Raw genomic sequence first — 18,647 nt, forward strand, 5'->3', positions numbered from 1 at the left:
CGCCAATTCAACAGACTCAGTTATCATTCGGCTAGCCTCTTTGGCCCGCTTAACTTCCGGTGGGCAGGCTCCTGTAGGCTTCGGGAAGTTCACCACATGCCGGTCACATCGCGCGAAGCCCTGCCGTTCGCTATGTAGTACTCGTTACAACTCAACATGGTTAGCGTTCAGTAAGCTTTATAGATATTAACCCTTACGCGTCTAAAACCTGTTCCCATTTGCTGGGCCTAGTGGCTTGACCATCTCAATCGCGTCAAGCAGCGCCATCTTCTCTTGAAGAGAGAAATTCTGTGAGCCATCACGGCCCGCACGCTTCGCCTTTCCAAGCGTTGAAGTAGCCTGAATAGCAGTGGGTGAGTTGGGATTCATAGGTGGTAGATTGTAGATCGTTCGAAATCGCATGAGACAAGCCAGAGCCGGATGGGGTATATAAGACGCTTGTCGGAGAGAGTGCTGGGAGGAATAGGGCATATTTCACGTGCCATTTGTGAATCTATGATTATCTATGAATCTCGTGCGGAAGTCGGGAGAGGGTAATTCTGCCAGAATTGGTTAGTGAGTCTGATTGGTGCGTCTGGTAAATCTCATGCTGCGGGACGGCCCAGGGCTAGGGCAAGGGCTCGATAGTAATAACCTGGCCCGCTCACTGCGACAGCTGCAAGAGGGAAGACAACGATGATAGCTATGCTCGATGAGCTTATATGGTTCAATTACTCACCACATGTACTCCCATCGAGTTCGGGCAGTTCCGGTCGTCGAATGAATATGTATAGGTTGAGCTCAGCGTTTAACTTCGATGAATTCGTTGAGTGTGTCTTAAAGGGTCTTGACTGAGGTAAGGGTAGCAAGTTGGAATCAAGCCAACCTTAGTGATGATCGTATTTCTTGTATACTTTCAAATATATACCGCCCTTATGTATATGTATAATATATATAAATATATATATTGAAAAAGAAAAGAGAAAACAAAGAAAAAGCCGACAACGCATAGATCGTGTACTGGATGCGTTCGCACCGGCGACATAATATGGCCCACCTGCGCCACATCGATCGACCACACGTGGCTAGAGAGCCCAACCCAGAACTAGATCAGGGTTCAGGGTTAGAAGTGTGGGGCTAATTAAGCCTCATTAAACTGTTCCTCTGTCAAATCGCCGCAGTTGACTTTCTTTAGGACATCCTCAACAACGGCCATGAACTTGACGAGAGCCCGAACAAGGTCCAAAAATCTTGATAAAACTAATCCACAGTCTTTTTCTACCGCAAACTATGCACTTGCGTAGTAACGAGCTAAATATAAAAAAAGTATATTCAAGGTTAACCGAGCATTCCTCTTTGGGACAGGCGTTGACGTCATACATCTTGGCATACAGACTAAAGGAGCTACCTCTGCTTTGTTTCGCCCCCTCACTGATGCCCCTTTAACCGCCGATAATGCGTGCCGAGGGTCCTCGCCTACGAATCTAAAATCCTGCGGATCCACTGACAACACTTAATTCTCAGCAACGCAGCATGCCTGAGCAGAGGGTGAAGCGACTTCTTGGCCCCAGGCAAAACAACACACGAACAATAGTGAGGTGATAGCCAAGAATCAGAAGATATGGCCCGACATATAAAGCCTGGCCATCCCCGCGGAGGACCAGTTTAAGCTTCCCCTAGAACCGCCGACGATCAGTTTATTGCATTTGACTCTCAGTTTCCCATTCCTCACCGCCCGGCTTTTGCAATAATGAATTGTCCCTCGCGCACGGACGATACTATTCTCCATCCAACTTGGAACCAAAGCCCTCCGCACTTAAATCGTGATTTGACTACACGCCAAGATTTCAATGGCATAGTGAATCTCAGAGAGCAGAGGGAATCTGATAATAATGCAGCAAACATGCCAATTTCAGGCGTTGACGAGGAGGACACTCCTCCACAGAAGCCCTCCGAGGGTATCGCAAAGCTAGCTTCCGATGGGGAGCGGGCCCAGGGCTCCATGGGATACAAAGATTCTCCGTGGAAAGCCCATCTGGCTCGCTATTCCCGTCGGATGCTGGAAATTTTTATCAAATATGCGAAGTTTGTTGGTCCGGGATTTCTGATAGCGGTTGCGTACATTGATCCGGGAAACTATGCCACAGACGTTGCAGCTGGTGCTGAAACCAAATTCGCTCTGCTGTTCATCGTGTTGATGTCCAATCTATTTGCCATCTTCTTGCAGTCCCTCTGCATCAAGTTGGGGAGCGTCACCGGACTCAATCTGGCCGAAAATTGCCGTGCCCATCTGCCCAAGTGGCTTACGATCATTCTATACATCTGTGCTGAGTCGGCCATTATCGCGACGGATATCGCTGAGGTAGGCAATTCTTCTCCAGGCATTTGTCGTGGCGGTGCTGATATGTCTAGGTTGTTGGGTCTGCCATTGCATTGAATCTCCTTCTCCACATTCCTCTCGTGGCTGGATGTGCAATCACCTTGGTCGATGTTCTGGTGATCCTCATCTTCTACAGACCCAATGGGTCCATGACCGCAGTCCGGGCCTTTGAACTGTTCGTCATGATGTTGGTACTGGGTGTGGTTGTCTGCTTCTGCATTCAGCTGTCCCTCATGCCCAGTACCGCGGTGGGAGAAGTTTTTAGAGGATACATTCCGTCTGCTGCTGTCGTTGAATCCAATGGGTATGTGGTCTTTGTTTTCCAGGTATGATGATAGTATTTCTTACTCGGTAGGTAGGCTGTACCTCAGTTGTGGTATCCTCGGAGCGACTGTGATGCCTCATTCTATATTCCTAGGCAGCGGAATAGTGCAATCGCGCCTGAAGCGATTCGACGTTGATGAAGGACGTGTAACCTCATCCATCCCTATTGGCAGCAATGAGAAGGACGAAAGATACCGTCCCTCTGTTGCCGCGATCCGAAACTGCCTTAAATACTCTATCATCGAACTTGCATTGTCGCTGTTCACATTTGCCCTATTCGTGAACAGCTCCATCCTTATCGTTGCGGGGTCCTCGCTGTTTGCAAACTCCGAGGCGGGGGAAGCGGACCTTTTCGGTATCCATAAGCTCCTGTCGGATACCATCTCTCCAGTTGCGGGCACGATCTTTGCTTTGGCATTGCTCCTGTCGGGAATCTCCGCTGGAATCGTCTGCACTATGGCTGGCCAGATGGTCAGCGAAGGCATGTTGAACTGGAGCGTATCTCCATGGCTCAGACGGTTGATCACTCGATCCATCAGCATCATTCCAAGTATCATCATCGCTGCTGCCGTCGGCAAAGAGGGACTCAATGCGACGTTGACTGCAACTCAGGTTGTGTTGAGCGTTATCCTTCCATTTGTCACCGCTCCTTTAATCTACTTCACCTGTCGGAACCGATATATGACCGTTGAGACTGGAACTGGGCCAGACGGGACCGCGGGTGAAGGCGTGAAGATGAGAAATCACTGGGCCGTGGCGGTGTTGGCCATCGTTATCTGGTTGGTCATTGCAGTCATGAATGTCGCTTTGCTGGCCTTGGTTGGTATGGGTAAAGCGTAAGATGATGCACGGTTGCGAGGATTAGAGTCTTGGAGGAAGGGGGGAGGGGGAAGGGGGCTTGATACTATGTGGTGAGATTGTTCAACCCTCCTCAACGAAAGTAGAGGATCTCGGTCTGAGGGCGAGATGTTTGGGAGCTATGTCATTCGTTTTACGCAATCCGCTAATCGGAATTGGGAAAGCAAATCATGTCCTTCATTGTACTTCATTATTGAATATCGTAATCTGATTGATAGCGATTCTAGATAAAGCGCTCTTACCTAACACATAACTCGAGTAGAGTTTTTGGCGCCCCCCACAGAGCCATTTATATCTCATAAAGTGCACGCGCAATTACTCTTCAGCTTCCGTACGTTGAGCACCAAGACAAGGACATACAAAAAACTGAAATATACTCTAAAACGATAAAAATTAGTTTTGACTGAACAGAGAACAATTGCGTAGATTTTCCTGTTGCGCTTGCTGGATCAATCCTAACGAAAGCCGGGTAAAACTCCGCCTTCACCCATTCGATTTGTATGATGAATCATGACCCTGAATCAGGTGGATTGTTTACCCGGCATTGGCGCGGCTCACTCAGTGGGTACCCCGCACTAACTAAACGCCAACTTTCCCGAGGCGGCGAAGTCACACCATAATATTCCGTACCCTTCCAATGATTGTTGAGAGACGCCTTCACTGCACCTGTTTTAGCATATCAGGGACTGATGGGCGAGCGAGCGCTTAAAAGATAAATCCACCGCTCTCAGTCCCTTCTTGTGTAGCATTAATAACTCCGGTCTTTGGACAGAACAAAAGTAGACCTACCGTGCGATTGTTGCAGGCATAGAAATGCCGATGTGATGGAGCTCGACCAGTCTGCTCTCACTGCCAAGCCAATGGCTGTATATGCTCATACAGAGAACTGCGGATTGATTCCGCGTGAGTCTTTTGCCTGAGCTTGTGAATGCGACTGTTTCTGACACTCATGCAGCATTGTAAAATGGCTTAGCAGATGAGGAAAGTCGCCTTCGGTCATTGGAAGCGTCGCTGTCACCAGTCTCTACCTTTGTTAGATCGTCAACAACTAACCTGTCTATGCCACCAGTTATACATACCGCTGCCGGTCATTGGATTCTGAAATGCTGGCCGCGAAAAGATATCAAATTGACTATCCCAAACATTGATCCGATGTTCTTCTTAAGGATGCAGATGATGGAGATCTTTCTCTGATGCATCCGACAGACATAGATCATGAGGATGTCAATATAGCCATAACTGCTATCGTTGCATCGATCGAGAGGTTCTATGAGCGACTTGGAGACCTTCCCATTTCGATTATCTTCTTTTACAAAATCTGAATGTCTGTCCAAGGAAAGCGTCTTGATGCCCCTGCAAGAATTACAAAGATTAAAACTCGGCCGGTGCGTGACTGTCGACTTACGCCAACATTCGATAGGGCAGCTTCTTACACTGGCAATTGCTGCAAGGATTCATCAGTCTGGCAATTCTGCTAGGATGCAATATCTTCCCAGGTTTGTTTCAGGAAGTCTGTGGAACGTCTCTGGCAAATTTTTGCCGAGCCTGATGAGATGGCAATAGCGCTGGCGTTGCTATATACCCAGATATTTTTGTACTTTTTTCGACCGCCCTTTTCATGCACGTGGGATATTGAAGACAGCTGGGAATTCGATTAATCGTTATGATAATTCGTGCTTGAATGCACGGGAAGTCCCTCTCACACTAATGCACGCCAATCTCAGCTCACGATCAAGGTCACCACTTCCGCCTTCCACAATGAAACTATACTCCGATATTCACTTTATTCTCGAAAGTGACATATCCAGTGAGCCTATTGCGTCTCCACCCACTAGTTCCTTAAGATGGTCTAATGATTTCTGTAGCCTTTTTCGCTCCAATAACATTGATATTCCAATGAAGCTTGATCAAGATATCGTTGGCGATCGAGTCCTGGTCTTTCTCTATAAAGCGTTTCTTTTTGTCTTCGCATTTTTTTAAATCGAATTCTGGGCACCCTTTACACCACCGAAACGGCGTACTGCCACCCCAAAGACATTGGCCCAGCTGTAACCGAGTTGACGGAAGCTCTGGATAGTTGGTACCGTTCATTGCCTTTAGACGTGCAGTTCGCAAGAGAGCCGACAGGTTTCAGATTAGCTTCACAGAAGCAATCGCCTCACTCAGTACGTGTCAATTTATCGGATTCAGAGCTTTGATTCTGATTGTGTCTGTCTAGCTCGAATTGTCGCTGGGGTACTACACCTGCATTTTCTTGCTCAATCGACCGGTGCTCTATTTCGTTTTACACGAAGACATGGAATATCCCCGTACGCCTTCAGAACCCTCCAGTTGGGAGGGTCAGTGTCAACCGTGGATGGTCGAGTCTTCCCGAAGAACTGTTGAGAGCATGGTCATGATACTTCTTGCACATGGAGAGCGGCATGCGTTGCCATCAGCTAGATGGTACTTATCCTGGTGCGACATCCAGGTGCTCATGCAGGTACACCTCTTATGTCCTTCCTTGCCACACTTGAAACATTTTACTGCTGGCTTCAGACAGCCAGAGTTGGTGTGGTAACGGCCACCACAGTTTCCGCAGCGAGAAACATTGTCATAACCCTTTCCCTTCGTGCAGGATTTTTCGCCTCTACCTTTCCAGTAGCCTTCCGACCCGCTCTTTTCCTTCATTGCTTCAGCCACATTGGCGGCGTATTCTTCTTCTTCCTGATCACTGCGTAATTCCTCATCGTAGGTTGTTAATGCGGTGAGAACCTGCTGGAGGGACAGGTCGCGCGCACGTAACGTATTTTTGTAGTCCAGAAACTTAGGCGCCAGGGACTTGTATAACGCCTGGATGAACATTGTCTCGGTAAGATTTGTTTCACCCAGCTCCAGTTGCTTGCGAATAAGCAACATGGTCTCGAGGTGGGGTTGAAGTTTCCCATTGTTCGTCATCTTGGTTGAATAAAGTTTGGCAAATAGTTCCGCCTGGCGATCAGCTGCCTTGGCTGTGTACCTGTCTTTCAGGTACCCGTACATGTCGTAGGCGCGATGAAACATTGTCAATGTTAACATCATTAAGTTGTTCACGTGCCCAATTATCACTCCCTTTGCGATGTTGTCGGCTTGCAAAGCTTTTGAATTCATGGTCTCCACCGGGGTGTCCTCTTCTATGGCGGACAGCGCATTCATCGCAGCAAGGTAATAACGCACTCGTGCTTCCCAGGGTAGACTGGAATTTGTACGGCAGTGGCGGTGGCGGCCAAGGTCAATGGAATATTGCTGGAAGACATATTGCTCTCAGGGCTCATGACCTGTGAAAAAATATGTGGTGGATATGGACTTGAAGATGAAAGTGCACTGTGGAAGGGAGGCTGAGAATTTTGATCACGATGATGACCAGTCTCACGACTATTCAAGTCTATATATATGCAAATACCGTCTCCAACAGAGGTGACAATGACGCAACGACTAACTCAAAACTCCGCGCTCGCCCACCAAAGCCGCCGAATGAACTTGCTTCATTCGGCAATCTCAGAACACAGCAGACACGAGATCAGAGCTAATGACCTCGTGAAGTGGGGAAACACGGCAAAGCCGCTGCGGGTGGGTCGACAAGACGCGTTTTGCAAATAAACAAATCAACAAACAAAACAAAGTTGAACGCTAAACCAATATACTCTAGTTCAAACCTACTAGAATGACCTGGAAAACTACGATGCGTGGGCACCTTGGGCAAGGGTTTGATTATCGCCATCCAAGAATTTGTACCAAATTAATGAAGTATCATTTAGCTGCACCACGACACCCTCAACTTTCAACAAGTTTTCGCATTGCTGAGAAAATTCTTCCTTCTTTACTTCGATCAATTTCGGCCATGGTTGCTACGTTATAAACAACTGAAATGTATGTCGCGGGAAAAATGAAGCAGCGATCCGCTCGCTTGCCGATCACGTTAGTGCAGATACTGCTCGAATTTTCACTGACTGTGGGCTGTGACACTCATTTTCCGGCTTTCTGGCACCAAACAAATGCCTATATCCGGCGTTGTAATGTATGCAATATACGTATTCCATTTGGGCACCAAATAACCCTTTCGTGTTGTGGGCGTTGTGCGGGTGTCTACACCTATCAGTTGTCCCCTTATGGGAGAGCATTGAAGATTCATTCAGCCTTCCATACCAAGGCATAGTTACGCTTTCACAGCTTGAGTGACAACGAATTATCGATTAGTGACCACAAGCAAACTCCCAAAAATTCTTAATTAGGAATTTTCCGTACAGAAAGTAAATTACACTTATAGTGATCCTTGACGTACCTTGGTACCCGGGATAAAGAAAGTAGCTCAGTCTACTGTCGCAGCAGGGTTAGTGATACAATTAAATCGAGGTTCTACAGACACCGAGCAAGAAGTAAAAGAGAAAGGGTGCTCAGGGCACCTGACGTCTATGTATGCGCTGTCGAGTTTATCTTAGTTATTGATTCCAGCAGTTCAGCTATTTTGTTAAGCTAGTCTCCCTAGGCCTCTCCCTATGAACATTTTTGAACACTAAATACAACGTAAACATGGAGTTCTTAGCTAATGCCACAACGATCTTGTCGTCCATCCCCGCGCTCACAAAATTACAACTGCACACACTGAATAGCTTCCTCAGGCGGGTTCCCAAGTCCTGGGTCGATTGATTCTCTGTCAGTAGTGAGAACAATATCCAGGACAAGACGAAACAGTTTACAACCCATTGTCACTCAAGAAGTTAGTAATAACCTGAAACGCCCCGGTAGCGTTGTAATGAAGAAAGAGCTGATGACTAGCCCCGGGGTGAATATAAGGTACATATTTTGCATTTTTGTAATAAGTTCTCCCAGGCTCTTCCAAGAGTCCGGGGCAGTATCCATCACAGAAGATATAGTCATATTCACCAGTGATAGCCTAATTTGTATTATTAGCAAGTTTTGTAAAGATAATTTATACTGGTGCCATAGGGAACATGAGGTGTACTGACCAGGACGGGACCCTTGAATGCGCTAGCGTCCGTAGGACCGCTGAGCAAAGAGAGGAACTCCGTTATAGCGAATGGTTGCTTTGCGGTCTCGGCATAATCAGCTATGACAGGATCATAGTTGGGATACTTGAAATAGCTATTGAATATTAATACTTGTTCACATTCAATTCGTTGTTCTGATTGAAGATTAACACTCACTTCCAGATCTGAGTATACTTATCAACCCAGGTCACATAGCCAGGGTCACGGTCGCCGTAGAGAGCAGAGTTTTGTAGTGAAGCAACGCGTGGAACAAACGAGCGAAGCAGACCATTGACGTTGATGCCAGTCATGTTGAATCCGATCGCTGTTAAGATGACGGCATCCGCAATAGTTGGGTCCATTGCAATCGCTCCGTGGGTTGCGTAAGAACCAAATGAGAATCCAATCACCGCAATCTTTTTCGGCTTTCCTAAGCTTCCCGTGTAGAGACCATTTCTGACAAGTTTGGAGATGCTTTGGAGCACGGAAATGGCCTTGAAGATGGAATTGTCAAATCCTGAAACTCTGATTGAAGTTAGCTTCTCCTCCGTCAAAGTTCGATATTAGGGTCTAGCTTACTTGTCGGAAGCTCCAGTTCCAAGACGATCGTAGAAGAAGACCGAGTACCCCTGACTAACCGCATACTGGACAAAGTTGTATTGACCTGGCTGGACAGGTGCATTCCAGTGGGCCCGTGCTGGTCCGACACCATGCGTTGCAAGAATAACAGTCTTCTCCTTTCCGTTTTTATTCTTCGGAGTGCAGAATGTTGCGGCAATGTTCACCGTAGCCATTTGCGTCGACGGCGAAGCAAGGCCAACCGGTGGGGAATTGTAAACGCCAGCACGGGTAGTCAAAACATCTAAGAAGTTGTTGAGCCCGTAGTCATCACCCCACCTAGTGGCATTGAAAGCGACATTGGTGTATTCGATGTCCACCGGGATCATGTAGTCGGTACAGACAGCATTGGGCGGGTAGTATGGCTGCGTCAAGCTCCCGTAATAGGAGCTAGGAGTAGAAATTTGGGAACATGCCTGATTCCCAGCTACTGACTTCAACGAGCACATAACGGCCAGGCCCATTGTCATATTGTTCCGTAAGAGCTTCATTCTGACAGTTGTGAAGGGCAAATACGAGAGGACGGTTGATGCAAGACTCGGCTTAAAATCAAACAAGATCAGGCTAGAAAAACGAATCTATATGATCGATGAGGAGACAAAAGGAGAGATAGAACATTGAGGGCCTATTTATAGTGGTGCTGGACATATTTCTGCGCAAGCAAGCTTTGGAATCAGAATGGAGATTCAGCTTAGGATAATTTGATTGTCCAAAAGCTGGGCTTCAGCTCCGGCAATCTTAGCCTTCTCCAACGCGAAATGTTGACTCGGAGCTTGTCAACAGGGTGGACGCTAAACCCTTCTGGGCAGGCGCGCGACGAGCTCCGGAATGCTTCGACGTGCTCCGCCGTGCTCCGCCGTGCTCCGCCGAAGCTCGCTAGGGTTTCTCTTGGCTCTCCTCATATCCTAACCCCTTTTGGAGACGAACTTGCTGATATGGGTGAATCTTTCTCCGGAGAATCGCGGCTGATTATTCTCGCTAGAATTTGTTTCTTGTCGAGATGTAGAAATCTCAGTCCGCTCTCCGCCGTAGTAATTGTATATAAGGCTTCGGTCGGGTGTACCTAGGTGACATTTACATTTCGCATTGGACGTCTTGCATACAAATCGTTAAATAAATACAATCATCTGAGCCAACACCTTGAACCACTTATCGAAATGACCATCAGTGGTGAAAATCCTTTAACAGAGCTCCGGCTTCGTCCAACCGGATGGGAATCCAGCCCAGAATCCGAACAATTCCAATTGTCACTTATGGGCCATATCATGCCAAAGATCTATGTCCTGATTGCCGAAGTGTTCAGCTTGCCGGAAGACGCAGACACTGGGACAATTGTTCAAAGCATGGCCGCCGGATTGGAGTTCGCGCTGTCCCAATTTCCGGTTCTGACTGGCGTTCTCGAAATGGACGCGGACAGTGGCCGAATGTGGGTGTCGAAGAAAAGGAACTCGACGGTTAAATTGCACATCAAACACATGGCGCGCGAAGACGAATTCCCTAGCTATGAAGATCTTGCCAAGCAAGATGTATGAGACTACTGTTCTCCTTATTATCAGTTTCAACCTTACTGACACGACATAGTTCCCTGCAAGCATGATTGTTGGCAACAAGCTACTTCCCGAGTCCGTAACAGCAAAACAGCTGCACTCTCCCCTTGGTGATAACAACGAGGAAGGAATCCCCGTTGCGGCGTTCCAGCTTAATTTCATCAGAGGTGGCCTTATTGTTGGCGTTGCCGTCCATCACGCCCTATCTGATGGTCCAGGCTGTGATGGATTCCTGACAACATGGGCAGAGAACAGTGCGGCCGCCGCAAGTGGGACCCCATTCGTTACCGCAAAACACCAATTCAAGTTACAAGGATCTCCCTTTGACGTCGAGAACCCTACGCCTCAGCAAATGGAGAAGCTTGAAACCGCATTTCCGCTGGTCAAGGACGCTGGTGGTCCCATGACACCACCACCAGCCGACTTCAAGATGCCGTCCCTCGTTTGCCAGATGTGGCACTTTCCCAAAAGCAAAGCCGAGGCACTTAAACTGCAAGCATCGAGCAAGGTAGAGGACGGCTGGGTATCGACCTATGATGTGGTCATGGCTCTTCTTTGGAGCAGCGTGTCCCGCGCGAAGATCGAAATGCTCAAGCCGGATCTGGATTCCAAGGCCATCCTCGTCCACGCCGTAGACACGAGGAAGGTGTGGAACCCGGCTCTCCCTGAACGATTTCTCGGTGTTGGCTCTTGCGGGGCGCGCTGCGAGCCGATGGCGATCAAGGACATCATCGCGCCGGACAACCTCTCCAAGGTCGCGGCAACCGTACGAGCATCCATCAATACTCTAACACCGCAGTATCTTACGGGCCTGCTACAGTGGATTGCGGGTCGCGACGACAAGCGCTGGCTCGAGATCAGCATTAACTCTTTCTTGGGCATGGACTTTGGGGCTTCTAGCTGGCAGGGGATGACGGCATACGAGAAGCACAATTTCGGATTCGGATGGCCCAAAGCACTGAGATGGCCAAGTCCTCCATTTGAAGGCTTTGTGTTTCTGTACCCAAGTCGAGCGGCACAGAAGTATCCTTCGGAGGATGAAGGCATCGAGGTGTGCGTTTGCCTGGAAAAGAGCTGTATGGACAGGCTGATGAAGGACGAGACGCTTTTAGCGTATGCTCACCCAAGAGGCCTATAGTCTAGGTAAACAGTAGGTGACCTGGACAATCAGTGTTTCTGTGGGCTGAGGGGCTTTTGTACTTAACTGTGACCCTTGGCGTTTGTCGTCGGTCTTGTCGTTGTTTGTGCTCGGGTTGGTTTGCGGCTTTGTGGTTTGTGGCTTTGTGTATTGTTTGTTGCTTTGCTTGCGTGGTTTGCATTTCGGGCACTTTACATGAGGCTGGGAGCCGACCCAGGGAAGATTATAGGGGCGTAGTTCCCCGATGTTGTACATGTCATAATCAAATATTCTAAAACAGCTTCATTAAGTTCACATACGGAGGACCTGGTCCTTACAGTAACTGAGAGACTCGATGACGAAGCTTCGGCATTTCTAGCTGTTCAGAGTATGGATAGATGTGGTAGAGAAGGGACTGGTAGAAGTAATTGGCTAAGTTATGGGCTGCTTTATAAGACACCATAAAGCACGTGATCTTGGTTCATTCGGCGTTCAGGGTTTCAGGGTTCGCGAGTTATTAATATTTTAGAACAAAGTTTCTTAATAGTTCAGGGGGTGCATTACCCAATTAGGGCATGCCCTTCCAAGCTAGACAATGGCACAGGTTACGGAACTGCCAACTCGCCCTTACGTTACGGCTTTTCAAGGCGAGATTATATCTCTTATTAGTAAATCGCACTATTCTAATTCCGGACTAGTTCCATGCCACGACCCCTACCCTGGACTAGCACCAACCTTGCAGGACGCGTGTCACAGTTGCTCGGTTCCCTGTATGACACTTTAAACAACGCGACCTCGCCTTTCTTGCAACCGTTATTGACGATCGCCGACCAGGCCGCTCTAAATTCTAGTTTGCGTGTCTTGACGGCCTGACTCTAGTACTCATTATCCCGAGGAAGTATTCTAGCTTGCCCATATCCGTCATGTCGAATCGCTTGAAGAGCTGGGCCATGAGCTTACGAATCTCTTTCTTCTTTCCAACAATAATCATATCATCAACATATAACCCAATGTACATAATTTCCTCGCCGTCACCATGTATGTATATATATACCATATTCTGTAACCGCCCTGAGGCTGCCCTCTTAAAACCAATGCTTTCCAAAACTTGATGACAATGATTTCAACACCCTGGTGCCTGCTTAAGGCCATCCAAACTCTTCTTAACTTACACTAATTCCTCCATCCCCTTCGCCACATAACCTTCCGCGTGTCTCATATATATTTCCTCGTCCAATTCACCGTTGAGAAATGCAGTTTTGACATCGCACTGCTCTATTTCCATATCCAGCTCTGTACCGATGGCACTCAGCACTCACTTGATTGATATAGCCTTTAGTCGAACTTCCCACTAGCCTCCTATTTCCTCACGCGTAGCAATAGCTACATGCAACGTTGCAGTGCTATGCAGAAATTATTTGGAGAAGCTTGGTGCTTTAAATACCGCTCCAATGAGTATCCCAACTACTTTGGTTAATCAGATTGGTACCAGCACCACCAGTCAGACTATCGAAAAACGCTGCATCAACGCCTTGGAATGCCCAGTCCTCGGCCCCGGCCATGAGGTCCGGCATTGGTAAGTCGAACAATACTTCCTGCTCGCCTTGCTGATGGATATTCGCCAAATGATAGACTGAAAAGGGAATCTGCGGACCGCCGGGTAGCGGAAGCTGTTGTGGTTGCCATGACTGTACTGGATGTGTAGCCGTCATACTGAGGGGATATATCATGCTTGCTTGCGGGGACGAAGAGTGTGGCCCGGAAGGAAGACAGGTCGGCAGAACATCCAAGGCCCATATTTGAGATAGAGGCTCAGATGCAAGCCTGACGCACCCAAAGTACGGAATCGTAAGGCATAAGGCCCGTCCTGGGTCTTCTCCGGTAGTGTTCTTTAGGTCTTGTTCGGCAATTCTGCAGTTATATGCATTATTTCCTTTCGCAGTCTCTATTTCCAGATCCATCAGCCTCCTCGTTAGCTTAGCTGTCTCGCGGGACAGCTCGTCGCCGTTTAGCCGATTGAGCTCATCGAGAGTCTCTAACGTCTTGCCTATCAGCGCGCGATCGCCGACCCGCTGATGGGTAGACTGCATGCTAGAAGTGTGACCACTTCCATTCAAATACGCGAGCAGAAGGGTCATGGCGGCTGTGAACGCACAGAAGTCCACGAGACGACAGCAGTATACCACCCGAACGACCGAACGAAAAGTAATGAATCTGCTAAGCACTTCGCGACTCGCGTACAGACACGTCTCTTTGTTGTAGTCGAAGCGATGGTTCGGTGTGTTACTCCGCAGGAGGTACGGTAGGTGCAGGACTGTGAGCAGATTGTAGTGAACGATTTGCATCTGCGCACATATGACGCGCGACATCATTTCGTCCGGTCCCGTGCCGGGAGGCAGGTCCATGGGCGTCCACCAATCTGCTGGCATACTGCTTGCCATTCGGTTCAGAATGTTATCGATCTTATGAGTCGCTGAAAAATCGTAGTCCCTTTCTTGGTTCCTTCCGATGATGTGTTCGCATATGTCAATCTGCACCTTTTCAAACCATTCCGCATCTGTTTGCCCCACTAACTTTTCCTCATTTCCGAATCGGGCGCTCGTAATAGATGTCGGCATGCCAAGTAGAAGAGATATGTACCGCTCAAGATAGGCGATATGAGCCCAAGTGAACTCCCCTGAAACACGAGTCATTGGGTCGAGCTGTTTCAGTGTGCCTTTATCCTGCGCTTTTCGATGCAGGCCCATGAACTGGGCTAGCGTAGAGGCACGACGCAGACATGCCAATGCTCGGCGGAGATTTCCACAGTTGACCAAATAGACGCCTTCGCATATAAGGCACTCGAGGCCTTCAAGCGAATCAAGAAGCTCGTCGTGGCAGGTCACCATGGTAGAAGCGAGGTCGTAGTATCTCTGCATGGCAGAGCGGAGATCATCGTTGCCCTGGAGTGCGCGTCGATCGAAGGAAGGATCCAGTTGTTGGATACACAGGGAGTGGTGCAGTAGCTTTCTTGCGAGAAGAACTGGGTGCGCTGTAATGGGAGGTATTGCAGATAGCATCGCCGAGGTTTGAGAGTTCCCTTCATTGAATAATTCATTGTAAGGAATACAGAGCGCCTGTAGGAAGACTGCGGCTCTACCAGCTTCGAAGAGAATGTGCGCATCATGCTGTGACGGAAAGGCTGCATGGAGAACTCGGCATGAATCGGCATACTTCGGCAGGACGAACCGATTCAATTCGGCGGGCAATTGGTCAGGACTCTGAGTGTTGATGTGCGAAGCCGGTGTCTCCGCAGAGCTCTCCGATGCTGTCTAGAATGCACATCAGCTTACTGGAGACTCGAAAATGCAATGTTATAAGACGACACGCACATTAGTCGCATCTGTGGTTGTGTCGCTAATCACTAAGAACTGTCCGTGATCGTTAAGGGTGTCATGTCTTTGGTCTTCCGACGAGGCGACCGATGGACGACTTCCGAGACTTTGTGTGAAAAGTTTCTCCGTGACCTTCTCAAGCATCTGTTCTACCCTTTTCAGTCTCTCTCCAACGTCCTCATCTTCCGGTGCAGGAACAGCGACGAAATCTTGGCTCATGCAAGGGGACCCTCGACGATGGCATTCGACGCACACGGCGGCGGAGGTACGGTCGAAGTGGCATCGTATCTTTCGTCTCTTGCCTGAAGTAGATAATCAGTGTTAATCACAAGAGTTCTAACTTGGTTGAACATGACTCAGGTCTGTCCCGTACATTCAGCACAGCTGTGGGTTCCTTTACGCAATGTCCGTCTTGGCGCGGAGATTTCCACAGTGCTGACACTCGGTGGACGCTCTTGATCCATGGACTCAAACGGGTGTTGTTCTATACGATGCGGCGGAAATGCGGCGGAAATACGGAGGAGAAGCGAGGTCGTGGCAGAAGACAAGTAAATACTGAGCAGGGTAACTGCAGACCAGACATCATACGCGTTGCTCTAGGACGCATTTAGATTTAGAAATTGTTTGAGCAAACCCGCCAATCAACAACGTTCGCCTTATCCACCTTTTCTACCACTGTCTAGGGTCAGGGTCTAACCCCTAAATGTCTCCGCCGCCCAACGACGCTGACATACTTATGCCAGGGCATGTAGCCACAAGCACTTGCTCCCACCGATACTCCAGTATCCTGCGTCTAACAAGCCCATGACATATGCCACCACGAACACCTACAAATATTCGCATGCACAGGTGGCACGCTGGCCGGAACCCTGGCGGTAGAGCCGATCAAGCTGCTTACTTGCGATCAGGGTTCCTGACTTCGTCGCGCTGAACAATTCTGAACAGGTTAGTCATCTCATTCCAGACATTGACAACTTAAGTAGCTGTTTCTGGCGATGATCAACTAAGTTGCCAGCATAATGGAATTTAATGGAGCTGGCGCAAGTTTTAAAGGATCTGGCAGAGTTCAGAGTAGTTTACGTTGCTTTTGGTTTACCTTTCGCGTGCGTGTGGCCAACGACATGTCATACTCTAAAACCAGAAGATGGTCCACGGTTGCCAAAGGTGGAAATTTCCCAATTTCAGTATTAGACGGCCACCAAATCCCGGATTTTGAAGGTTACAACAAAATGCAGAGATCAAGCGGGAACGTGCGGAGATATTTATAATCAGACAGGAGGACAGAAACCGGAGTAAGGTTCAGGGTTCAGGGTGGGTGCGTTGGCAAAGTAGTTTGCCTGTGCGCTTTGTACGCGCGCGTCTCGCTTAATTCTGTAGCATAATTGATGGGTCAGTCCGATCTGTGCTACGGTGCTACTGCGAGACGCGTCTGAGCGCGAGTGATTTGTTTAGTGGAGACTGGCTGGCCGTGCGCGGCGCCCAAACCCAGACTCAGCTGGTTTATCCAACGTACGTAGACAAATGGCGGGGAAGCTACAGAGAGCTGAAGTGATCCATTAAGACAAGTCCGCAGCCTTGAATCCGAATATTACGATGACACGATAATTTGATGATTTTGACGCATGTGGTTCATTATTGAGAGATGAAGACGCCAAGAACAAATGCATTGAGTTTGTCAGGACAACGCCGCTGAATAGTAGGACAACAGTCAGGTTGAAAGATATTATGAGAATTTTATATTCCCAAGGTGCACTGGAAATTGGGCAGACCCATGCATCCTGTGGAAATGCGTAGAACACTAGCTTACGATCGTATATTGTGGAACATTCTGGCAATGTATCACGATGACGCAATTGATCGTGGAATGTCTAAAGTCTCGATGTTGCTGCTTTTACCACCGATATATGTGTTTGTTTAGTGTTACTTCATATAGTCATATATTTCAACAGCTTATGACCATGTTTGAGTGCGACCATGGAAAGAATAACGAAACAAAAGAAACCTGAGGAATGACAGAAGATAGAGACATTCGAGTCTGAAAGCTCGATGGAGCCGAAGACTAGGTGTGTGGAAGCCGCAGATGACCCTTATTTTGAAGGGCAAATGTTTTTCAAATTCCTCGAGGGCAGTCCCGCCAAGGAAGGGGAGAGCCCACAAGAACAGCAGAAGGACGAACAAGAGGGGATGGAAGCCTCCGCGACAATGGGGATCCTCAGCATTAAGGTCCAGGCTCAGGACAGTCCCACGCCGAAAGAGATATGGGATCGATTGTTAAACAAGACATTGTATCGAAATGAACTATCCAATAGCTAGTAAGCGTGGAATCAGAAAAGGCATGCGAAAGATACTGGAGGTGTGACGTACACGTGGATATTTTGTAGACGATTAGTGGTTATTTTAGTGGAAGTCTATTTTGGTTCTTTTTATGCGTTGTTGCGTTCAGGGGCAGGTCCCCATTTATACAATAATATATATGTCCGTCGTTGACAGTTATGAGCCCTGATTAGCGCCAATTCCTCAAAGATAAGGATATATTTCGATCAATTGCTTCGAAAAGAATCTGAGACTTTGAACGAATCGACTAATTCCGCTGCCATCTCTCTTTTACTGCTTGATACAATCGAAATGGCTACTGCTACGAGGTCTTCACAGATCATTCTCGCTGGACCCGGGGACTGGGACGAATGGTATTTGGGAATATATTGACCCAGAAAAAGCTCCACAGGATGTAGCCAAGCTCCTGGATCCAAAAAAGCCGTCTATTAATGCTGTCAACGAATCTGCTGATAATATCATGGACCTCGATGATTCAGAGATCTCACGATATAGCATTTTGCAGAAAGACAATGCTTATGATCGAGAACGGTATAGAGAATCCAAAAAGGCTTTGGACGGCCGAAGCAAGCACATTCTGGCCACGATATCTAGATCCTACCTTCTTCATGTCGAGGATAAAGCAACAGTAAATGATATGCTTCGAGCCCTACGAAAGAGAATCGCTCCAACGGACATGGCCCGCAAAATAGAAGCAAAAACAAAATATCGTCAGGCTCTACGATCTCCCCTGTCGTCACAGGTTGACACCTGGATCGAAGCATGGGAGGTGGCCTATACCAATGCAAAGAGACAGAATATCCCAGAGGTTCAGGATAATGAAGAGGTGGTATACGAGTTTCATCAAAACGGTTTCACCTATTGTACCTGATTTCACTGGCTATTGGAGACAAAAACTCGAGAGACTTCAACGAAAAAATAGCCCCATTCCAGATGGATATGACATCGCCGAATATTTTCGGAACGATTGGCGAAAACGCAAGGCAGATTCCTCATACGAGAAGACTGGCTCCTTTGCTATCACTTTACAGGAAAGAGAGAGTGAGAATCCCACGAATACAAAGAGATCATGCCTCTGCGGTTTAACCCAAGAAAGCAGTTATAATCATT

General features: G+C 48.0%; 6 protein-coding genes across 6 annotated transcripts; 3 read left to right on the forward strand and 3 right to left on the reverse strand.

Moving 5' to 3' along the window:
- Window positions 1-201: 201 nt before the first annotated feature.
- On the reverse strand, window positions 202-471 carry V1508DRAFT_400176 (uncharacterized protein; the record flags this gene model as incomplete). The annotated part of the gene is made up of 1 exon (XM_066938311.1): window positions 202-471. The coding sequence occupies one exon, from the start codon at window positions 469-471 to the stop codon at window positions 202-204; it is 270 nt and encodes an 89-aa protein (XP_066793042.1).
- A 1,002-nt stretch (window positions 472-1,473) lies between these two features.
- V1508DRAFT_425785 (natural resistance-associated macrophage protein-domain-containing protein) lies at window positions 1,474-3,773 on the forward strand. The gene is made up of 3 exons (XM_066941495.1): window positions 1,474-2,341; window positions 2,392-2,663; window positions 2,719-3,773. The coding sequence occupies exons 1-3, from the start codon at window positions 1,730-1,732 to the stop codon at window positions 3,521-3,523; spliced, it is 1,689 nt and encodes a 562-aa protein (XP_066793043.1). The 5' UTR covers window positions 1,474-1,729; the 3' UTR covers window positions 3,524-3,773.
- A 3,597-nt stretch (window positions 3,774-7,370) lies between these two features.
- V1508DRAFT_425790 (uncharacterized protein) lies at window positions 7,371-8,151 on the forward strand. Its single transcript, XM_066941496.1, has one exon. The coding sequence runs from the start codon at window positions 7,428-7,430 to the stop codon at window positions 7,713-7,715; it is 288 nt and encodes a 95-aa protein (XP_066793044.1). The 5' UTR covers window positions 7,371-7,427; the 3' UTR covers window positions 7,716-8,151.
- V1508DRAFT_425792 (Alpha/Beta hydrolase protein) lies at window positions 7,897-9,907 on the reverse strand. The gene is made up of 4 exons (XM_066941497.1): window positions 9,127-9,907; window positions 8,725-9,072; window positions 8,527-8,662; window positions 7,897-8,453 (listed from the first exon to the last, which is right to left on the reverse strand). The coding sequence occupies exons 1-4, from the start codon at window positions 9,654-9,656 to the stop codon at window positions 8,253-8,255; spliced, it is 1,215 nt and encodes a 404-aa protein (XP_066793045.1). The 5' UTR covers window positions 9,657-9,907; the 3' UTR covers window positions 7,897-8,252.
- Window positions 9,908-10,044: 137 nt separating this feature from the next.
- Window positions 10,045-12,128, forward strand: V1508DRAFT_425796 (transferase family-domain-containing protein). The gene is made up of 2 exons (XM_066941498.1): window positions 10,045-10,691; window positions 10,747-12,128. The coding sequence occupies exons 1-2, from the start codon at window positions 10,323-10,325 to the stop codon at window positions 11,848-11,850; spliced, it is 1,473 nt and encodes a 490-aa protein (XP_066793046.1). The 5' UTR covers window positions 10,045-10,322; the 3' UTR covers window positions 11,851-12,128.
- Window positions 12,129-13,075: 947 nt separating this feature from the next.
- V1508DRAFT_287018 (uncharacterized protein) lies at window positions 13,076-15,826 on the reverse strand. Its single transcript, XM_066936540.1, has 2 exons — window positions 15,201-15,826; window positions 13,076-15,140 (listed from the first exon to the last, which is right to left on the reverse strand). The coding sequence occupies exons 1-2, from the start codon at window positions 15,420-15,422 to the stop codon at window positions 13,266-13,268; spliced, it is 2,097 nt and encodes a 698-aa protein (XP_066793047.1). The 5' UTR covers window positions 15,423-15,826; the 3' UTR covers window positions 13,076-13,265.
- Between the last annotated feature and the right edge of the window lie 2,821 nt (window positions 15,827-18,647).

Source organism: Lipomyces doorenjongii, assembly GCF_038497915.1.
Source record: "Lipomyces doorenjongii strain NRRL Y-27504 unplaced genomic scaffold V1508scaffold_87, whole genome shotgun sequence".
NCBI classification, from domain to species: domain Eukaryota; kingdom Fungi; phylum Ascomycota; class Lipomycetes; order Lipomycetales; family Lipomycetaceae; genus Lipomyces; species Lipomyces doorenjongii.

What these genes read in the sequence shown, in the direction of transcription:
- V1508DRAFT_425785 (XM_066941495.1), top strand. Translation starts at nt 1,730, where the DNA reads ATGAATTGTCCCTCGCGCACGGACGATACTATTCTCCATCCAACTTGG. An exon ending in TCGCGACGGATATCGCTGAG is followed by an intron (nt 2,342 to 2,391) that starts GTAGGCAATTCT and finishes TGATATGTCTAG; the next exon opens with GTTGTTGGGTCTGCCATTGC. An exon ending in GCTGTCGTTGAATCCAATGG is followed by an intron (nt 2,664 to 2,718) that starts GTATGTGGTCTT and finishes CTCGGTAGGTAG; the next exon opens with GCTGTACCTCAGTTGTGGTA.
- V1508DRAFT_425790 (XM_066941496.1), top strand. Translation starts at nt 7,428, where the DNA reads ATGTATGTCGCGGGAAAAATGAAGCAGCGATCCGCTCGCTTGCCGATC.
- V1508DRAFT_425792 (XM_066941497.1), bottom strand. Translation starts at nt 9,656, where the DNA reads ATGAAGCTCTTACGGAACAATATGACAATGGGCCTGGCCGTTATGTGC. An exon ending in GGAACTGGAGCTTCCGACAA is followed by an intron (nt 9,073 to 9,126) that starts GTAAGCTAGACC and finishes AACTTCAATCAG; the next exon opens with AGTTTCAGGATTTGACAATT. An exon ending in AAGTATACTCAGATCTGGAA is followed by an intron (nt 8,663 to 8,724) that starts GTGAGTGTTAAT and finishes AATATTCAATAG; the next exon opens with CTATTTCAAGTATCCCAACT.
- V1508DRAFT_425796 (XM_066941498.1), top strand. Translation starts at nt 10,323, where the DNA reads ATGACCATCAGTGGTGAAAATCCTTTAACAGAGCTCCGGCTTCGTCCA. An exon ending in AAGATCTTGCCAAGCAAGAT is followed by an intron (nt 10,692 to 10,746) that starts GTATGAGACTAC and finishes GACACGACATAG; the next exon opens with TTCCCTGCAAGCATGATTGT.
- V1508DRAFT_287018 (XM_066936540.1), bottom strand. Translation starts at nt 15,422, where the DNA reads ATGAGCCAAGATTTCGTCGCTGTTCCTGCACCGGAAGATGAGGACGTT. An exon ending in CAACCACAGATGCGACTAAT is followed by an intron (nt 15,141 to 15,200) that starts GTGCGTGTCGTC and finishes TGTGCATTCTAG; the next exon opens with ACAGCATCGGAGAGCTCTGC.